The 22,881-nt window shown below is 37.9% G+C and overlaps 1 protein-coding gene across 17 annotated transcripts in view; it reads right to left on the bottom strand.

The window, feature by feature from the left end:
- Dlg1 (discs large MAGUK scaffold protein 1) overlaps positions 1–22,881 on the bottom strand; it is a 209,356-nt gene that overhangs the window by 121,645 nt on the left and 64,830 nt on the right. For all 17 annotated transcript variants that reach the window (XM_070029891.1, XM_070029892.1, XM_070029890.1 and 14 more), the window contains one exon: positions 8,343–8,507. In XM_070029891.1, the coding sequence (XP_069885992.1) occupies positions 8,343–8,507 (165 nt within the window). The remainder of the gene's footprint in view (positions 1–8,342; positions 8,508–22,881) is intronic.

Here is a 22,881-nt window from a genome sequence, read left to right as displayed (position 1 = left end):
CTGATGGATGAGATGTATACAGGATGGGAGCTATACTCATTTAGGCTAATTACCTGTTCATTTACCATGGTCTATTTTTATTTCAGGTCCCTCTTTTTCATTTGTAGTGATACTGGAAGTTCTGGGGTTTGAATTCAGGGTCTTGTGCTCGGTTAGACTTGGCTTTATCACTTAAGCCACAAATCCACTAAATTCTGTTTTGAACAAAAAAACTCCTTACCTCAGTAAACAAAAACCCATTGTTCTGTCCCTTCAATGACCACTGCAGATTCTTATATACTAAGAAGTGCACCTATGACCACATGCCACTTCAGTTAGATTTGAACTTATTTTAAAAAGGCTGAGCATTTGCTTATTTGTTCAATTTACTGTTCTATTTCTCCTCATTCTCAACTCATTTTCAGTTTTTTTTAAGAGCCTTGATACTTTCCTTAGCTGACACACAAATATACCTACTATGTCCTTTTCTTTACTGAGACTTGACTTAAACTTGGAGAATACATTTTGTATTCTAATTCTCTTCATATTAAGTGCAAATAAATTAACTTTCAAAGACTTTATTTCATTATTTCAGTAATGAGAACTATCATCGAACCTTGTAGATTATACGTCATGGAAGGTATCAGCTCAAAGTACAGGTCCTTTACATCCTATCCTAACAAATGCCCAAACAAGCACCCTAAGTAAAAAGAAAGTTATTACAATGTCAAAGTTTCATCAGATTATAATCTTCCAACACTATTGTCTCCTGGAAATGCCTCCAATTCTGACTTGATTTGTTTCAACACCTTATTCAAAAGTCAGTTTAATTTCTTTAATAGTCTAATATCTCCTTGCATTTTTCCATTACACTTTTGTAGGTATGTTTTATAGGTATGTTACACTATTGTAGGTATGTTTCCAGAAAAAATACTAATTACTGGAAGCCAAATAATATTATAAGTACTGAATGAATACATGTATCTGTTGATAAACTAAGAGTCTAACACTAAGTTTTCAAAATGTACCTCTGTTAAATGAAATTTACATTTATTTATTTATTATTATTTTTTTTTGGGGGGGGGGTCCGGTCGTAGGGCCTGAACTCTGGGGCCTGGGTGTTGTCTCTAAGCTCTTCACCTCAAGGCTAGCGCTCTACCACTTGAGCCACAGCGCCACTTCCAGCTTTTTTTTTTTCTGCTTATGTGGTGCTGAGGAATCCAACCCAGGGCCTCATGCATGCAAGGCAAGCGCTCTACCACTGAGCCACCTTCCCAGCCCAAATTTTACTTTTTTTAACATCAGCTTTTATTAGAACTGTAACTGAAGCACTGCCTAATGTATATAGAGAAAAAAAGAGTATTTTAAAGCTGTTATCAAAAGAATCAGAGCCAGGCGCTGGTGGCTCACGCCTGTAATCCTAGCTACTCAGGAGGCTGAGATCTGAGGATCACGGTTCAAAGCCAGCCTGGGCAGGAGAGACCATGAGACTCCTATCTCCAATAAACCACCAGAAAACCGGAAGTGGCGCTGTAGCTCAAGTGGTAGAGCGCTCGCCTTGAGCTGAAGAGCTGAGGGACAGTGCCCAGGCCCAGAGTTCAAACCCCACGGCCGACAAAAAAAAAAAAAAAAAAAGAATCAGGTAAAAATAACTTCATTCTCTTATGGCAAAAAAATCAAAAGATGAACAGGCAGATTAAGAAAGCAAGTGAAAATCATATTCTACTTAACAAACTACTACTACTACTCAGCTACTTTGCCAAAATATGAAAGTAATAATTCAGATAGAGTCCTATGAACACCTTAATAGATGCTTTTTTCATCCCAAACTACAACACTCTAAAAGTGGAATAAGGTGTCCACTTTAACTTTTGTTTCGTTTAAAGAGGTTTCTGATCTATAGTTTAAATTAGATATTTCATCTGAGTTCCTTAGGTTTGCTTTTAATTTTTTAATTGAAATTATTAAAACTTGCCTTGTGTCAAAGTAAATGTCTCCTCCCCACCCACTTTTGGTTTTCTAATAGAAATTAAAGGATCTCTTAAAAATTGTACATATTATCTTTTCCTCTTAATTTATTTTACCCTTCAAAATAATTAATTTATGAAGTGACTGCTGCATAAACTATATGATGTAAAGGAATCCCCAAGTAAGACCTTGCTAATTCTTTTTTAAAAAAATTTTGTGCAAGTCCTGGGGCTTGAACTAGGGAATGGGAATGTCCCTAAGCTTTTCTACTCAAGTCTAGTGCTCTGCCATTGAGCCACAGCATCATTTCCCACTTTTTGGTGATTAATGGGAGATGAAGAGTCTCATGAACTTTACTGCCCTGACTGACTTTGAACTGGGAACCTCAGATCTCAGCCTCCTGAGTAGCCAGGATAACAGGCATAAGCTACTTCTTAAATTCTTAAATTACAACTGTATCAGAATATAGTCTGTCAAAAAGCATCTACAGATTGCAAATGTGTTCTTATGACTTCTGAAAATCTACTTTCATGAAACAGCCTAAGTACTTTTTATTCCCAAAGATTATTCACTACATTGTTTTTTATGAACTCTGAGAAATATATGGAACAAGTTAATAGAACAAAGACTTCTTGTTAAAATTAAGATGTGAAATGTGAAAGATGAAAAATTTTAGATTAAATTTATTATGATCTTTTAGGTAGTTCCACAAAGGAAGTACCATTTAACAAAGCACTTTAGGAATACAATGCATCTTGGTCAGTATCACTCCCTTCAACATTATCACACCCCTTTGACCCACTCTTACCCTTTTCTTAATTTTGTGGTATACTATGAATTCCTTATTATATTCTTTATTGTTATTATAAAATGTATTACCTTTTCATAAGTCAGGTAATGAGTACATTTCTTTTTGGACAACGTCACCCATTCCTTCACTCTGTCCCAGTTTAGAGAATTTATTCTATGGAAATGAAAACTCCCATCTATTCAGTTCCCAGATATAAATCAGGCAGCAAGCCAAAGAAGAGAGAGATTACTTGTTCTACTTAATAGTGCAAGGACTTAATAACTGTTTCAGAAACGATGCTGTTATTTTCTAAAGAAAATAAACTGAAAAAGATTAACAATAGCCTACAAAGATAGCCAGGTTTCATATGCTTTTCAATGAGATCTGTTGATTATTATTATAGCACTAAGATAGATTTATGTTGGTACTTTCTTTTTTTTTTGGGGTCCGGTTGTGGGGCCTGAACTCTGGGCCTGGGCACTGTCCCTCAGCTCTTCAGCTCAAGGCTAGCGCTCTGCCACTTGAGCCACAGCGCCACTTCCAGCTTTTTTCTTTTTGCTTATGTGGTGCTGAGGAATCGAACCCAGGACCTCAGACATGCAGGGCAAGTACTCTACCACTGAGCCACCTTCCCAGCCCTGTTGGTACTTTCTTGATCTTACTAAAATATGTCAACAAAGGTTTACGTATAGCTACCCAAAGACTGTCACTCAATGAAGGCAATGACATATTCCACTCCCAAATAGAGAAATAATATACAAAATGGATTTTAAAATCCTCAGTTGCAGCAGCAGCAATGGTGGTTAAGTATACTGATTGTGGGTATAGATTAGAAACATCTACTGAGTTTGTAAGTCCCCGCCCCCAAACTCCTCTTACCCCCTGCCAAAATCCAATCTGTAGCTCAGAGATCAATCAACTGCATCAGTAACTTTTGGGGGGGGGTCCAGGACGTGGGGCCTGAACTCTGGGTCTGGGCGCTGTCCCTCAGCTCTTCAGCTCAAGGCTAGCGCTCTACCACTTGAGCCACAGCGCCACTTCCAGCTTTTTTTTCTTTTTGCTTATGTGGTGCTGAGGAATCGAACCCAGGGCCTCATGCATGCAAAGCAAGTGCTCTACCACTGAGCCACCTTCCCAGCCCCATCAGTAACTTTTTTGATGCTGGTCCTGGAGCTTGAACTCAGGGTCTGAGCACTTTCTGGCTCAAAACTAGCATTCTACCACTTGAGCCAGTTTTGCTTCCAGTTTTTTTGTTTTTTTGGGGGGTGGGGTGAGGGCGTTAACTGGAGACAAGAGTCTCAAACTCAAAGACTTTTCTACCAGAGCTGGCTTTGAACTGCTATACTCAAATCTCAGCCTTCTGAGCAGCTAGAATTATAGGAGTGAGCCACGCACACAAGGCCTCATTAATACTTAAAAAAAAATTTAAAATTGTTATTATAAAGGTGATGTACAGAGGGTTACAGTTACATAAGTCAGTAGAGTGTACACTCCATTTTGGCCAATGTCACCTTATCAATACTTTTTAAAGTTTCATGTCTGCATGTCTATTCATCATTGAGAACTATTACTAAAGGCAGTCAATTTGCTTAACAAGGAATTAGTATCCTAGCTACCATTTAATCGGGAAAATCATATTTGGGGATAAGTTTTATAGTAAGACTTGCTATAAAAACCTTCGACCAACACAAAAAATTATCTTGATTATCAAAATGAAGTGAGTTTTCAATGACAAATCAGTGGCTTACTACATAAAAGTGGTATTTCACTGATGAAATTAACAGATTCTAGTTACACTTAAGGCAAAGAAAAAACTGAAGAGACACATCCTTATGTATGGCAACTGAGGTTTAAGACCTAAAACATCTACAGATTCAGTGACAATATCTTATATCTGAAATATTGCTTTACCTGCCATAATGACCACTTTATATATGTAACAACAGAGCATCACTGCCTGCTTATGATACAATACGAGTAACTACCAAAGCACTTAAACATCAAGATTTGGCGATGTGCAATTTGCTTTGGACAATTGTAGATATTCAAAATGACTGGGATTAATAACATCAAAAATAAAGAACTCATAGACTCTGAAAGATTTTTTTGGACTCAAGTAAGAAAATCAATTTCATTCAAGGGAAAACAGGCATATGCTGACAAGAAGAGTATATAAAGCAGGCGATATGCTAAGACTCCAAGGTTCAAGGCTATCAGGTTATTCAGAATGAAGGTAAAATATATTGTATTACATTTATACTTTTATAGGTTAAATTTGTACATTAAAATTTCTAGAAAACTACTAAATAAGAATAGTTTCCAAGCTATTAAGAAAGAAAAATAGATGAACAAATATGCAATAGAAGATATAAAAGGATCAAGATTGCCTGTGCTTAAAAATTAAAAAAGTAAGCCAGTAGCTGGTGGCTCACGCATGTAATCCTAGCTACTCAGGAGGCTGAGATCTAAGGATCACGGTTCAAAGCCAGCCTGGCAGGAAAGTCTGTGATACTCTGATTTCCAATAAACCACCAGAAAACCAGAAATGGTGCTGTGGCTCAATTGGTTAGAGTGCTTGCCTTGATCTATGAGCTAAAGAGCTGAGGGACAGGGGCTGGGAAGGTGACTCAGTGGTAGAGTGCTTGCCTCTCATGCATGAGGCCCTGGGTTCAATTCCTCAGGACCACATAAACAGAAAAAAGGCCAGAAGTGGCACTGTGGCTCAAGTGGTAGAGCTCTAGCCTTGAGCTGAAAAGCTTAGGGAGAGGCGCCCAGGCCTAGAGTTCAAGCCCCACGACCGACCAAAAAAAATAAATAAAGAGCTGAGGGACAGAGCCCAGGCCCAGAGTTCAAGCCCCACTACAGACAAAACAAACAAACAAACAAATACAAATAAATACATTTGGGCTCCACTAGCTCACATCTGTAGTCTTGGCTACTCAGGAGGATGAATATTCTAGGATTGTGGTTTGAAGCTAGCCAGGGTAGTAAAGTCCATGAGACTCATCTTAAATAAACCATCAAAAATCCAGAAGTGGAGCTGTGGCTCAAGTGGTAGTACATTAGCTTTTAACAAAGCTCAGGGAAGTGCCCAGGCCTCAAGTTCAAGTCCCAGTTGCACATGAATGCATGCACACACATACACAAACAAAAAACTGTGGAATGGCTAAAGTACTATTTAATGACAGTTTTCAATCTCAAGGACTGTAAGAAAAGGAGGCTGGTAATAAGCAACTGACTTGAGAAACTAGAAAAACAAAAATACCTCAGAAAAAGAAAAAAAATAATGTAAGAATGAAAAGGGAAAAGGATGAAAAGTGAACTGTCTTTGCCATTTTTAGACAAGTGACATTTTTTCCCCTCTGGGTATATCAAAGAAAGTTCAGATTGTTTATAGCACACAATCTTCAACTGATATGCAGGCTATCATAGTTTATAGTTACAAGAGTTTATATGAATGTGTACACATGTACATGTATACCCTACAGAGGGATAAGGATGGTGGTATACAAGGTGAAGACAAAACAAAAAAAAACTTAAAAGACGGTTCTTTGAAAAGATCATCTTTGAAACAGACTACCTTTCTGTCAGGAATGAAGGTAAAAGAAAAGTACAGGGGCCGGGAAGGTGGCTCAATGGTAGAGTGCTTGCCTTGCATGCATGAGGCCCTTGGTTCGATTCTTCAGCACCACATAAGCAGAAAAAGCCTGAAGTGGTACAGTGGCTCAAGTGGTAGAGTGCTAGCCTTGAGCTGAAGAGCTGAGGGACAGCACCCAGGCCCAAAGTTCAGGCTCCACAGCCGACAAAAACAAACAAAAGTACAAATAAATAACATTATGGGAATGGGGCTGTACCTATATAATAAAAAATATATATACCTATATGGTATATTATATATAGTATATAATATCTATATATAGTATTATATATTTATATGTTATAATATTAACATTATATCATATGTATTATATATTATATACATATATTATTATAACATTAAAAGATAGTAACCATATTATGAATACTAATTAGAATGCATATGCTTCTAGAAAAAAGTAGTCTAGAAAAACTAATAGAAAATATGATTGGTACTATAGTCCCTACAAGTTTTAACAAATCATCCCTCTTAGAGAATTATAGAATCCAGGTAAGTCTTACTAGTAAGAAACAATCCTTATGCCAATTCATGCAACCAGAAAAAAACATTCAGAAAAGAACTCTTACAATTTAGTGAAAAAGAGCAACCCAATTCAAAGCTAAGCAAAAATCCTAAGTGGGTGTGCCACAAAACAGGAAATCTGAATGATCAATAAATATATCCCATCTCAGTAATCAGAGAAATGTTCATTAAAATAACAAATGTCACCATTTCAAAACCAAAACATAAATATGTGCCACCATTCTTACCTCTCTGTAGGGGTACAAATATGTACATGTTTATGTACTAATACAAATATGGAAAATATAACAAAAACAATTAGGTATGAGTGTTTGTGCATACATATTTATATTTTAGCTAGTAATAACCTAAAAATAATTCCCTATTAAGCAAACAAAAACTTTTACTATATATTTATAAAATAAAAACTCCAAAAAAAGGGGCTGGGAAGGTGGCTCAGTGGTAGAGTGCTTGCCTTGCATGCATGAGGCCCTGGGTTCGATTCCTCAGCACCACATAAGCAAAAAAGAAAAACCCGGAAGTGGCGCTATGGCTCAAGTGGCAGGGCACTAGCCTTGAGCTGAATTGCTGAGGGACAGTGCCCAAGCCCAGAGTTCAAACCCCAGGACCGGACCCCCCCTCCCCCCAAAAAAAACAACCTCCAAAAAAGTGAAGTTAAATAGGGAATCTCAGGAATACATTAAGCAAATATTCAATTTGATTATATGAAGTATGAATACATTATATAGATTTAAAACATGTAAAATGAATAATACATAGACAAGCAATCTGAATATGTAGGAGAACTGTATAAAAAATAAATATGAAGGTCAGGATTGTAGTTACTTCTGAAGGGAGAGATGACAGGATTAAGAAAAGTTGCTGTTGGACTTCAAAAAGATGTTAATATTTTTGTATATATTTGATAACATTTAAAACAAATGTTTAAAAATAGCTCATGTGTAGTAAGAAGTTACTTCCTTCATGAGAACCTTGAAATATAGTGTCTAAGAATAAAATTCATTTATAAAGTATCTTTTGAAAGTTTATTTTTATTTTTTTTGTCAATCATGGGGACTTGAACTCAGGGCCTGGGCACTGTCCCTGAGCTTTTTTGCCTCAAGGCTAGCACTCTATCGCTCTAAGCCCCATCTCTACTTCTGTTTTTTAGGTAGTTAGTTGGAGATAAGAGTCTCACTGACGTTGCTGACTGGGCTGGCTTTGAATCGTAACCCTCAGCTCTCACTCAGCCTCCTCAATAGCTAGGATTATAGGTATGAGCCGCTGGCGCCCAGTTTTGAAATAGTTTGTGAAATACTAACAAATATATGAAATTCCCTTAACTAGGAAACTGAAATCAACCAAAGGGGAAAAAAATCTACATGACAGAATAGTTCTAAGCAAACCATAAATCACAGGAAAAGCATAGAACAGCTGTTATCCTACCTTTATTGGTGAAATATGAGAATGAGAAACAAATCCATGGACATTCTCAATCTCTGACAGGTTCTTCTCTGAGACGTGAACCAATTCAGGACCTATCACCTCATTAGTGATTTGTGGGGAAATGTGTTCTTGAGGAAGTGTGTCTTCATCCTGATAACGGTATTTCTGTAAAGGAAAGAAAAGTACTAAACATGAAAAAGTACTAAAATGGAGATCAAGTTCAGTTCAAATCATGTTTTTCACAGCTACTCAAATACTTGATGTAAAAAATATGAAATATACTTTATGGCTTAATTCATGAAATCTGAGAAAAATAGGGCTTAAATTTTAGAAGTTATACCAATAATTTAACAAAAATTACTCTATTAAAAATCATTCACATTAGATGAAAACAAACCTAATTACTGGTTTTCTCACTTCTTTCCCATATTAACTGAAACACATCTCTAAAATACAGCTGCTTAAATGAGGTCAACATGAAGTCAAAACTTCCTTAGCTAAATCTAGTATGTTTCTTTATTTTTGTCGGTCGTGGGGCTTGAACTCTGGGCCTGGGCACTGTCCCTCAGCTCTTCAGCTCAAGGCAAGCGCTCTACCACTTGAGCTACAGCGCCACTTCCGGTTTTCTTTCTTTCTTTCTTTTTTTTTTTTTGTCGGTCGTGGGGCTTGAACTCTGGGCCTGGGCACTGTCCCTCAGCTCTTCAGCTCAAGGCGAGCGCTCTACCACTTGAGCCACAGCGCCACTTCCGGTTTTCTGGTGGTTTATTGGAGATAGGAGTCTCACGGTCTCTCCTGCCCGGGCTGGCTTTGAACCGTGATCCTCAGATCTCAGCCTCCTGAGTAGCTAGGATTACAGGCGTGAGACACTGGCGCCTGGCTCTAGTGTGTTTCTTTATTCATTATAACTTGTACAAAATGAAGATGTCAACCATTTTCATTTCCATCTGAATATTATTGCATCATAAAAGACATTTTTCTTTCATCTACCAAACAATAATTTCTCCCTCTCCTCTGACGCAGACGTCTCTGTAAACTATTTTTTCTTTCTTTCTTTCTTTTTTTTTTTTTCTTTCTTTCTTTTCTCTTTTTTTGTCAGTTGTGAGGGCTGAACTCTGGACCTCAGTGCTGTCCCTCAGCTCTTCAGCTCAAGGCTAGCGCTCTACCACTTGGAGCCACAGCACCATTTCTGGCTTTTTGTTTTTCTGCTTATGTGGTGCTGAGGAATCGAACCCTGGGCCTCATGCATGAGAGGCAAGCACTCTACCACTGAGCCAACTTCCCAGCCCCCCAATGTAAACTATTTTAAAAAGATTAACGTAAGAAAAAATATGCTTTACCCAAGCCCCGAGTTCAAGCCCATGACCAGAAAAAAAAATATGCTTTAACCCATTAACAAAGCAATTATAGGAAAGGGCAAGAAAATATATATGTTTTTCACCCCAGTCTGGGAAGTCTGTGCAAAGTCTATGAAGTCAGAGCAAAATAAAATAGAATATATTACTTTGGCTCATTCCCAAACATACCCACAAAGCAAAAAAAGGGCAAATAAGGGACAACAGGAATATAAACTGTGTTAGGTTCATTGACCGTTTTTTGTTGTTTGTTTGGTCATTTGTTTTATTTTGCTTGATGTCCTGGGGTTTCAACTCAGTGCCTTAGGCTTGCTTGCTACACAGGGACTCTACCACTTGATCCAGTCTTTTTTTTTTTTCCATCCCTGGAGCTTGAACTCAGGGACACTGTCCCTGAGCTTCTTCTTTTTCTTTTTTTTTGGGGGGTCCGGTCGTGGGGCCTAAACTCTGGGCATGGGCACTGTCCCTCAGATCTTCAGCTCAAGGCTAGCGCTCTACCACTTGAGCCCAGCACCACTTCTGACTTTTTTTCTTTTTGCTTATTTGGTGCTGGGGAATCGAACCCAGGGCCTCATGCATGCAAGGCAGCGCTCTACCACTGAGCCACCTTCCCAGCCCCCTGAGCTTCTTTTGTTCAAGGCTAACACTTTACCATTTGAGCCACAGTGCCATTTCCAGCTTTTTCTGTTTATGTGGTACTGAGGAATCGAACCCAGTGCTTCATGCATGCTAGGCAAGCACTCTACCACTATTTCCAATCATCCAGCCCCTTTTGCTGTATTTTTTGAGATAGGGTCTCAAATTTATTCCCAGCAGACTTGGTCTATGATTCAATTTATACTTACTATAGAGTTGTCCACACTCAGCGGGTTTTTGTTTGTTTTTGTTTTACTAGTGCTGGGGCTTGAGCACTGAGTCTAAGGTGCTGCCCATGAGCTTCTTTTTGGCTCGAGGATAGCGCTCTACCACTTGAGCCATAGTGCCTTTTATGTTTTTTTTGAGTAGTTTACTGGAGATAAAGTCTAATGCCCCACTGGCTTTGAACTGCAATCCTCAGATCTCAGCCTCCTGAGTAGCTTCACAGTAGCTTTACTGTAGGATTACAGGCATGTGCCACCAGGGCTTGGCTCACACTCAGTTTTTGTTTTGCTGGTTGAGATGGAGTTCTCTTGAACTTTTTTCCTGGGCTGACCTAGAATTGGCTCCCAAATAGTATTAGGTTTTGTTTGGTAGGTTGGTTGAGTTTTTATTGTTGTTTACGCTGTCGTTTATGCTGAATATCAGGACTCAAGGACAAGGCAGATTTATTAAGACCAGTCAAATGAAGAAATATAAATGAAACATGCAAAACTCTGGGACATCATGATGAGATAAAACTCAAAAGAATCATGGTATCAAAAATACTGAGAAGGGGCTGGGAAGGTGGCTCAGTGGTAGAGTGCTTGCCTTGAATGCATGAGGCCCTGGGTTTGATTCCTCAGCACCACATAGTGGGGCTGAGGCTCTAGTGGTAGAGTGCTAACCTTGAGCTGAAGAGCTGAGGGGCAGTGCCCAGGCTCAGAGTTCAGGCCCTACAAGTGACAAAAAAAAAAAAAAAAAAAAAAAAAAAGCGAACAAAAATACTGAGAAAAGCAAGAAACAAAACATAAGAAAAGCAAGCAATTCAGATTCAAGAGACAAGACACCTAACAAACTAGATCAGAAAGAATTACCCCAAGATACATCATAGTTAAAATATTAAGTGTGCAGGAGGAGGATATGGAAAGCAGCACAAGAGAAATGCCAAGTCACCAATAATGGCAGCCTTATTTGAATAACAGCAGATTTCTCAACAGGAACCTTACAAGCAAGGAGTGCATACAATGAAGTATTTCAAGTGCTGAAAGTAAATAACTGCCAACAGAGATTACCCAGCAAAGCTATTGCTCTAAACTGCATCATAAAATCTCCCATAATGAACAACAACAACAACAACAAATTTATGACTGCTAAACCAGCACTACAGAAGACTTTGAACACTAACCTATATAGAAGAATAAGATAAACATAATTATGAAAGAGGGGAGAAAGCAAATCTCACCAGATGAGCAAAGAACAAATGAAGAATCAAATTCTACAAAAACAAGAAATTAGAATTACTATATATCTTTCAACACTAACATTAGATGACAGTATCTGAATTCTTCAATCAAAAGACAGAAAGTCAAATTAGATTAAAAAAAGACCCAACCATTTGTTGCCTAAAAAAAATACATCTTACTAACAATAACAAAAAAATGGGTTAGGGTAAAAGGGTGAAAAAAGACCTACCAAGCAAATGGACCCTGAAGGCAGACACAAGTAGCTCTATACATATCTGGTGAAGTATACTTCAAAGTAAAATTAACCAGAAGAGACAAAAGGTGACTTCATATTAATAAGGCTAAAAGTATAACTAAAAAACTAAAAGTAGGGCTGGGAAGGTGGCTCAGTGGTAGAGTGCTTGCCCTGCATGCATGAGGCTCTGGGTTCGATTCCTCAGCACCATATAAGCAAAAAGAAAAAAGCTGGAAGTGGTGTTGTGGCTCAAGTGGTAGAGCACTAGCCTTGAGCTGAAGAGCTGAGGGACAGAGCCCAGGCCCAGAGTTCAGGCCCCATGACCGGACCCAAAAAACAAAAAACAAAAAACTAAAAGTGTAACTGTTAACATGTATGTGTCAAATGTTGGTACAACTTTATTAAACAAAATTAAAATTAAATTAATTAAAAACACAGTGATTGTGGGGAATTTTAATATTCCATTCTTTCCAATAGATAGGAAATGCGGCCATTTTTTCCCCTCAAAAATCTGATAGATTTACCAGACCTTTTGGAATACAGCAAAGGGAGTAGAAGGTTTATAGCTTTACTATAAAGGTATAGAGACAGAAAGAGACAGAGACAGAGACAGAGAGAACATGCACAAGAGAGAATTGAAATAAACAATGATATACTCCAAGCTCTTAGGAAAATAATAGTAAGACAAATCTCAAATTGCCACAAGGGAAAAAATAATAAAAACTGGCAAACCCTAACCAATCTGACAAAAAAGAGGAAATAATCCAAATTAATAAAGATGAAAAAGATGTTATCATAGCAAATACAAATGAAACCCAGAGATCATAAAGGAATACTCTGAAAACCTATATCCAAAACAAAAAGATCTAGAAATATTTTTAGATCTACCAAAACTGAACCAAGAAAGATAAGTTGCTTAAACAGATCTACCACAAACAATGAAAATAAACCAATAATAGGCTCCCAGAAAAGAAAAGCAGGAACCCAGATTCACCAGACTTTTTTTTTGGGTCCGGTCATGGGGCCTGAACTCTGGGCCTGGGCTCTGTCCCTCAGCTCTTCAGCTCAAGGCTAGCGCTCTACCACTTGAGCCACAGCACCACTTCCAGCTTTTTTTTTTTTGCTTATGTGGTGCTGAGGAATCGAACCCAGGGCCTCAGGCATGGAAGGCAAGTACTCTACCACTGAGCCACTTCCCAGCCCTCACCAGACTTTTAAAGAACACCATTAATACTCCACTTTTTCCATGAAATAGAAAAGGAAATACCACTACCCAACCCCTTCAATGAAAATATGCATTCCAAAACCAGATAAGGGCACAAGAGAACTAAACAGACTAATCAACCCCCTTAATGAAAATAAATGCAAAAATTTTCAATAAAATCCTTGCAAAGAGAATTCAACAACACATTATAAAGACCATACATGATCAAGCTGGCTTTATTTTAGGGCTGCAAATTCAACTTACAGAAATCGGTAATAAGTGTAATTCTTTTTTTAAATAATTTTTTGTTGTAAAAATACTATACAGAGGGTGGTTACAGTTACATGAGCAAGGTAATGAGTACATTTCTTATCCAGCATTGTTGCCTCCTCCTTTGTTTTTCCCTACCATCCTGTCTCTCCCACCTCCTCAACTATACACCCCCACCCCCACTCCCCACCTAAATTGTAAAGTTCGTTTTTTGACATAGTGTCTTGTACACCTCATTGTTGCAATGGGTCCATCTGTATCCCTATTTAAACATTTTGTTTTTCCCTTCCCTCCCCAAATTATACCAACATCAAACACAGTGAAAACAGGAGTTATACCATGGGGGAGAGACATACAAAGCAACAACAACAAAAAAAAATCACATGGTACCTTATAAATATGTTAGAAACAACAGCAAGAAAGAAAAAAACCACTTTGTCCCTATCTTGGGGTTCATTTCACTTAACATCACCTTATCTGACCTTTTCTGCTTGTCCCAGACATATACTAGTTATTGCAAATAAGGGAAACCATGGGACCTATGTTTCTTTGGAGTGGGCTTTCTTCATATAATTTTCTCCAAGTCTTTCCATTTCCTAAAAAAAGGGATGATGTCAATCTTCTGGAGGCATAGAATTCCATTGTGTACGTATACCACATTTTCTTGATCCATTCATCTACTGAGGGGCATCTGGGTTGGTTCCATATCCTAGCTATAGTAAATAATGCTGCAATACACATAGTTGTGCTGGTAGCTTTAGTATGGTCTTGTTTGTGATCATTTGGGTAAATGCCCAAAAGTGGGATTGCTGGATCATAGGGGAGCTCTATGTGGAGTCTTTTTCAGGAACCTCTATACTACTTTCCAAAGTGGTTGAACAAGTTTACACTCCCACCAACAATGCAGTAGGGTTGGTTCCCTTCTGTCCACATCCCCTCCAGTATTTATTGTTATTAATGTTCTTGATTATAGGCATTTTAACTGGAGTGAGATGGAATCTCAATGTTGTTTTGATTTGCATTTCTTTTATGACTAGGGAGGTTGAGCATTTCTTCATGTGTCTATTGGCCATCCTTCTTTCCTCTTCAGAGAAGTTTCTCTTTAAGTCTTTAGCCCACTTATTTATTGGGCAGTTGTTTCTTTGAGGATTTGTGGTTGGGGGATTTAATTTTTTAAGTTACATATATATTTTAGATATGATACCCTTGTCTGTTGTATGGCTAGTGAAGATCTTCTCCCAATCTGTGGGCTTTCTATTGATCTTACTAGCTATGTCCTTTGCCATGCAGAAGCTCTGCAATTTCATGCAATCCATTTGTCCAACCTTTCTTTGATTTGTTGTGTTTCTGGGTCTCTATTAAAAAAATTTCGGCCGGGCACTGGTGGCTCACACCTGTAATCCTAGCTACTCAGGAGGCTGAGATCTGAGGATCGCGGTTCAAAGCCAGCCCGGGCAGGAGAGACCATGAGACTCCTATCTCCAATAAACCACCAGAAAACCGGAAGTGGCGCTGTAGCTCAAGTAGTAGAGCGCTCGCCTTGAGCTGAAGAGCTGAAGAGCTGAGGGACAGCGCCCAGGCCCAGAGTTCAAGCCCCACGACCGACAAAAATAAATAAATAAATAAATAAAAAATAAAAAAATTTTGGCCTAGGGTTTCTCCTATTCCATCCTATAATGTTTTCAGGGTGTCTGCTTTGACTCCAAGGTCTTTGATCCATTTGAAGTTGATTCTGGTCCAGGGTGATACATAAGGATCTAGCTTTAGTTTTCTACAAGTGATTAACCAATTTTGCCAGCACCATTTACTGAAGAGGCTGTCTTTCTTCCATTCTATCTTTTTAGCTCCCTTATCAAAGATTAGGTGGCTATAGGTCTGTGGGTTCATTTCTGGGTTTTTAATTCTATTCCATTGGTCCTGAGGTCTTTTCTTGTGCCAGTACCAAGCTGTTTTGATTACTATAGCTTTGTAGTAGAATTTGAAATTTGGTATTGATATTACTCCAGCATTGTTCTGTTAAGGATCGTTTTTGCTATTCAGGGTCTTTTATTGTTTCATATGAATTTTTGGATTGCCTCTGCTATTTCCATGAAGAATGAGGTTGGAATATTGATAGGCATCGCAGTGAATTTGTAGATAGCCTTGGGAAGTATTGCCATTTTCACAATTATGATCCTTCCAAGCCAGGAGCATGGGAGTTTTTTCCACCTTCTAAATTCTGTTTTGATTTCCTTTTTCAGATTTTTAAAATTGTCATCATAGAGGTCCTTCACTTCTTTGGTTAAGTTAATTCCTAGGGACTATTATGGAGTTACTTTCCTGATTTGAGCAGCACTCTTCTCATTGTTGGCATACACAAAAGCCATTGATTTTCAACAAAACAAAGAGTTGGCTCTTAGAAAAAATTAACAAAATTGACAGACCCTTAGCAAACCTTATCAGAAAAAGAAGAGAACACACCCAAATAAACAAACTCAGAGATGAGAATGGAAATATCACCACAGAAACAACTAAGATTCAGAACATTATAAGGGAATACTTCTCAAACCTTTATGCTAATAAGTTTGAGAATCTGGACCTTTTCCTAGCAAATACTGACATGCCAAAACTAAACTAAGATGGGTTAAACCAACTTAACAGGCCCATATCAAGCACTGAAATAGAAACAGCAATAAGAGACCTCCCATCTAAGAAAAGCCCAGGACCGGATGGACTTACAGAGGAATTCTACAAGGCCTTCAAAGCAGAACTCACACCAATACTCCTCCAACTCTTCAATGAAATTCAAAGAGAAAGCTCACTACCGAACTCTTTCTATGAAGCCATCATGACCCTCATTCCAAAACCAGGTAGAGACTCATCAAAGAAAGAGAACTATAGGCCCATTTCTTTGATGAACATCGTTGCAAAATTTCTCAACAAAATTTTGGCCAATCAACTTCAACAATTCATCCAAAAAAATGTTACACCACGATCAAACAGGATTCATTTCAGGGATGCAAAGCTGTTTCAATATACGCAAATCAATTAATATAATTCATCACATCAACAAGAGCAAGGATAAGAACCACATGTTTATCTCAATAGATTTGACAAGATCCAACACCCCTTTATGATGAAGGCTCTGGAAAAACTAGGAATCCATGGAACATTCCTCAATACAATAAAGGCTGTATATGGCAAACCTACATCCAGCATTATACTCAATGGTGAAAAAATGAAGGCATTTCCTCTAAACTCAGGAACGAGACAAGGATGTCCACTCTCTCCACATCTCTTCAATTTAGTATTTAGAATGCCTAGCTACAGCAATAAGACAATATGCAAACATAAAGGGGATCCAAATAGGGAAAGATGAAGTAAAACTCTCCCTTTTTGCAGATGACATGATCTTGTATTTAAAGAATCCCACGGACTCCACTCCCAAATTACTCGAGCTGATTCGAAACTCTAGCAAAGTATCAGGGTATAAAATTAACCCTCAAAAATCAATAGCTTGGGCTGGGAAGATGGCTCAGTGCCTTGCATGCATGAGGCCCTGGGTTCGATTTCTCAGCACTACATAAGCAAAAAGTAAAAAGCCGGAAGGGGTGCTGTGGCTCAAGTGGTAGAGCTCTAGCCTTGAGCTGAAGAGCTGAGGGACAGCACCCAGGCCCAGAGTTCAGGCCCCAGGAACAACCCCCACCCCCCTCCAAAAAAAAAAATCAATGGCTTTTCTGTATGCCAACAATAGTAAGTGTAATTCTGTATATAAATACGATCAGTGATAAAAAACCATATGATCATTTTTTTATATACTAAAAGAATAAAGATTTTTATTAAACACTGTAAGTTGCATTTAATTCCAGATATGGCACATCACAATCCATCAACAGTCAACCAGACAGACCCAACAGCAGTTCATTCTTCACAATCTGTGAGTTAGGGCAGAACTCCCTTCAACTTACAGTAAGATCCTACTTAGCTCTTGTGGGCCAGATGTGGGGGAATTACACCTCATTTCTGATCACAGAAGGAAGAGCATCAGAAGTCATATGATCATCTTGAGACAGAAAAAAGCCTTTGACAAAATTCAACATCCTTTCTTGACAAAAGGTTCAAAGGAACTACGAATAGAGAACATAGTAAAGATTCTATATGATACACCCATACCAAACATCATATTAAATGGGGAAAAATTGAAAATATTTTTGCTAAGTCAAAAACAAGACAGGATGTCCACTCTCCATACTCTTAGTCAATATAGTAGTGGAATCCCTAGCTAGAGCAATAATGCAAGGGAAAGAAATAAAAGCCAGTCAATCAAATAGGAAGAAAGAAGCCAAATTATTCTGATTCACAGATGATATAACTAACCCAACACTTGAGAAACTCTAAATATTCCACCAAGAAACTCCTAAATCTGATGAACACTTTTGGCAAGGTAGTACAAATATAAGATCAACGTACAAAAATCAATAGCTATTCTACGTATGAACAGTAAACAGTCTGAAAAAGAAATCAGAAGGAATTTTTTTCATAACAACCTAGATGAACCAAGGAGAACCAATGAAAACTATAAAAACTTAAGAAGGAAACTGAAAACAGATGATGGAAAACATCCCTTTTTAATTTTTTTGATTAACAGAATTATTAATTTCATGAAAATGGCTGACAAGTTGTAGATTCAATGCAATGCTCATCAAAATCCCAGTATCTTTTTCAGAAATAAGAAAATCAATACTAAAATCTATTTGAAAACATAAAAGATCCCAAATAGCAAAAACTATTCTGAGCAAAAAGAACTATTCTAGAGGTTATGAATATTAGACTTCAAATTATACTATACAGACATAATAACAAAAACTGTTAAGAATATCAGCATAAAAACATACCAAAGACAAAAGGAGTAGAAGACTCGAAAATAAAATCACACAACAACTGATCTTTGACAAAGTTGCCAAAAACAATTTTAAAAAGGGCAGCCTCCTCAACAAATACTGCTGGTGAAACATTATTTGCATACACAAAATTGAAACTAGATTTCTAGCTCTCACCGTCTACCAAAAGCAACTCCAAGTAGATTGAAGATCTCAATCTAAGACCTGAAACCTTAAAACTACTACATGAAAACAGAGAAAACTGGAAGTTGTAGGCACAAGTAATTTTCTGAATAGGACTCAGCCTAGTAAATGAAAAAGAATTGAAAGTACTGTATATCACATTAACAAGGTTCTTTACATCAAAAGAAACCATTACCAGAACCAAGAAACAACTCTTAGAATGGGGGAAAGTCTTTGTCAGCTATTCAACAAGTGAACTAGGCCCTGAGAGGAGACTCGAGCTGGGACAGCTTCTTTACAGGTTTTGTTTTTGTTTTAGGGATTATAGAAAAAAAAAACTAAAACCTTGGCTCCAACCAGCCCAGTTCTTGGAATGAAAAGAATGTCTCTAGGTCCCCCTCCCCTTAACAATTTAACCCACCTTTGGTCTGTTAAGGACAGACCGATTATTAAACAGATAGCCAGTAATCCAGCTCATGCTGGCGTGCTGGCAACACCCCAAGTTTACTATAAACTCCGCCTTTTTCACATGCTTATGTTAAACTCCACTAAATTCCTTTGTATGTTTACCTTAAGCTCCGCTTTACCATTGAATTCGCGAGTCATTTAAACCAAAAGTGATAGGCTGGTTTAAACAGCCATTACGTGACAAAGTGTAACCTCATTGGCCACCTGCGTGTGGTCAGGTTATTACTGCAATCTTTTGGGTGCGTGAAAATCTCATTGGCCGCCTATGTGACAGGCTTCACCTTGTGATTTTTGCCTTTAAAAACCTAAGCACGTGGGCCGCCGGCGGTTGCAGTATCAGCTCCCAAGCCCGTGCTGTAGCCCTGGCAGGTCAATGTAGGAACCTTCTCAATAAAGTTGCTTCTTTAATAACAACTTTGTTGCTGTGGGCTCTGTCACTCCGGACGACTAGGTGGGCTTGCCTGCCTGAGTAGGGGTCTTCCTACTACACAAGTAATTTATATCCAGTATGTATACAAAGAGATCAAAAAAGTAAAAAAAAAAAAAATCAAATTACTAAGTTGACAGTTTTCAGAATGCAAATGGCTAATAAATGGTCAACATTCTTACCCATAAAGGAGATGCAAATCAAAACCACACTAAAATTCCATATTGCCCACATCAGAATGGCAATCATCAAGAAAACAAAAACAAGTGCTGACAATGATATAAGGGAAAAGGATCACTTATTTCTTGTTGGAATGGATGGGCTAGAGACCATCCTATTTATTAGTAGGACAAGCCAAACTCAAAAAGTCAAGTACTACATATTGTTGCTCCTTTATGGAATGAGGAAGAGGATATTAGTAACAGTAAAGGGACATAAACATAAAAGAGAGACAATCTATGAGGGGATCAGTAGGTAAGGGGAAGGAGAAAGCAGAATACTGAGAGGTAAAGAAAATCACAGACATTATATCTATTTATCTATGAATACAACATAATGAAACTCATCAAGTAGTATTTGAAAAAGGAGGGAGAAAAGAAAAGCAATGGGAACATGGTGAAAAGGATACTTTTGTTCCATGTATGAAAACACCTCTATGAAACCCCTTCATATTACAAATGTATTATCTAAACTAAAAAATAATTTTTTTTTGGTTGGTCATGGGGCTTGAAGTCTGGGCTTGGGCATTGTTCTTAAACTCTTCAGCTTAAGGCTAGCTCTCTACCACTTGAGCCACAGCCACAGCACCACTTCTGGTTTTCTGGTGATTAACTGGAGGTAAGAGTCTCAAGGACTTTTCTGCCCAAGCTGGCTTTGAACTGCCTCCTGAATAGCTAGGATTACAGAAATGAGCCACCAGCATCCAGCAAAAATATTTTTTTTTAATTCAAGAAAAGTAATGTCATAAAATGATGTGAAGTGCCCACTCAATAGGTGGGTTGAAATTATACCTATAATTTGTCCCTGAAGCTTATCCCAGGCTAAGAATTGATTGTGAGACGAGTACAATAAAACACAATCACCTAGGTTTAGTATTTTAGTATTTAGTATTTCCCTGTGGAGAGAATATCACAATATCTTAATCTTTCACAAAATACAATTTTCTGATTTTTACATAGTTAACTCTTAGGGATCTTAGGCTTTGGTTAGCATATCCTAAAATTATCGTATTTACTTATTTTTGTTAACATCTATTCTCCCTCAAAAGAATTGCTTATTAGACAGCTATGTAGTCTCTGGATTAAGAATCTGAAGTCAGGCACCAGTGTCTCACACCTGTAATCCCAGCTATTTAGGAGGCTGAAATGTGAGGATCATAGATCATAATTCAAAGGCAACCTGGGCAGAAAAAAAAAAAATCCCTGAGACTCTTATCCATTAAGTTACCCAGCAAAAAGCTTCAAGTGGAGATGTGGTCAGGTGGTAGAGTGCCAGCCTTGAGGAAAAAAAAAAAGTGAGAGTGTAATACCCTGAGTTCAAGTTCTAGTGAAGGAAGGAAGGAAGGAAGGAAGGAAGGAAGGAAGGAAGGAAGGAAGGAAGAAGGGAGGAAGGGAGGGAGGAAGGGAGGGAGGAAGGGAGGGAGGGAGGGAGGGAGGGAGGGAGGGAGGGGTAGGGGAGGAGAGGAGAGGGGAAGGAGTGGGAGGGGAAGAGGGGGAGGGGAAGGAGGGGGGAGGGGAGGGAGAGGAGAGGGGAAGGAGAGGGGGAAAGGGAAAGGTAAGGGAGGAGAGAGGGAAGGAAAGGAATGGAAGGGAGGGAGGGAAGGGAAGGGGAAAATAAAATAGAAGGAAAAAAGGAAAGAAAAAGAAAGGAAGAAGGGTCAATTTGAGCAGCTTCTGCATTCTTTCAACATTCTCCAGGGTCATTTTATATGAGTTTTAATACAGAGACAAGACACACACGGATATGCTTTCGCAGGTTCTAAAACCAAAAGTTAACTCATCTTTTGGAAATATTATTTCATAGGAATATCATTTGTAACTCACAGCACTGCCTCAGTCTTTCAAGTGCTGGGACTACAGGTGTTTAATCCCACACCTATAGCTGTTTATAACTTACAGAAGCATGGAAGCAAATGGCTAATAACTGATATTGCACCAGTGGTATTAGGAAATACATTTTTTTGGACATGTACAGCACTAGTGTTATCTTTATGCACCGGAAAGAATGCTTTGTTTTCCTTTATTGCTCCAAATATTTCTGATATATTTTTGATATTGTTGTTTTTGTGTCAGTCCTGCCCTTGATTGATCTTTTTTAATCAAGGATAGAACTACCAACTGAGCTATAGCTCCACTTCCAGCTTTTTGGTGCTTAATTGGAGATAAGAGTCTCATGGGTTTTCTTGCCAGGCTGGCTTTGAACTGTTATCCTCAAATCTCAGCTTCCTGAATAGCTACGATTATAGGCGTGAGCTACCAGTGCATAATTTATTTCTGATATTCTTGGACCCAAAGTTGTAGTATAAGTGTCTCCATATTAAACATTTTAATTTTACCACAGTTTTAAATAATGAACTCTGAATATATAAAAATACACTAATAAAATAGAACTGCTTATGGAAAAAAAAATTTGGTTTCTGTTATTTTGGAACAAGTCACATGAAATAGCCAAGGCTATCCTCAAACTCATCATCCTAACTGTTGGTATTACAGGCACATAGGACTATGCCCAGTTTCTGAATGTATCTCCCCCCATATATACATGCTAGGCAAGTATTCTACCAATGAGCCAATTCCCCAGTCTTAGAAAATAGTCTTTAAAAGTCTGCCCACAAAAGATTAAATAACAAAGAAAGTAATTATAACCACCCTACCTTCTTTTTTACTTCCCAAATTAAAGCATTACCTAAGTTATTTAATTTAGATGTCCTTTTAAACTATCTTTAATTACAATGTACAACCATATGAAGACATTTTCAATAAAACAATTCCTTAATTTTCCCACTAGGTGGTAACCAAGAACCTAAAGTGATATATGATGATGAACTTTAAGTATTTTTAAAGTAATGAAGGTTGGGGAAAGTATTAAAAATCCACAAAGATCAGTAGAACAATTATGATTGATAGCATTCCATACTTTAAGGTGATTTTTTTTGAAACGTTAACATTTTAAAAAACACACAGACTTAATGGTTGATATACCTAACTATAAAAGGAAGAAAGTATTTTATAGTTGAAAAAGCTACTTTAAAAATTGCTTTAAATATTTTTCCTAAAGCATTTTGTTGTATATACAACAAATGTAGTCTGAGTAATCTATAATCAAGGAGAGGAATTTAACAACTTCCTTAATTTAATGAACAGTAACAGTATTAAAACATTTAAAACCTGTTTTTAGTTGGGTGCTAGTGGTTCATGTCTGTAATCCTAGTTACTTGAGAAGCAAGACTGTGGGGAACTAG

This window comes from Dipodomys merriami, unplaced genomic scaffold (assembly GCF_024711535.1).
Source record: "Dipodomys merriami isolate MVZ:Mamm:240054 unplaced genomic scaffold, mDipMer1.0.p SCAF_2, whole genome shotgun sequence".
In the NCBI taxonomy this organism is placed as follows: Eukaryota; Metazoa; Chordata; class Mammalia; order Rodentia; family Heteromyidae; genus Dipodomys; species Dipodomys merriami.
The sequence above is the reverse complement of the archived record's forward strand: the minus strand, read 5'-3'. Positions and strand labels throughout refer to the sequence as shown.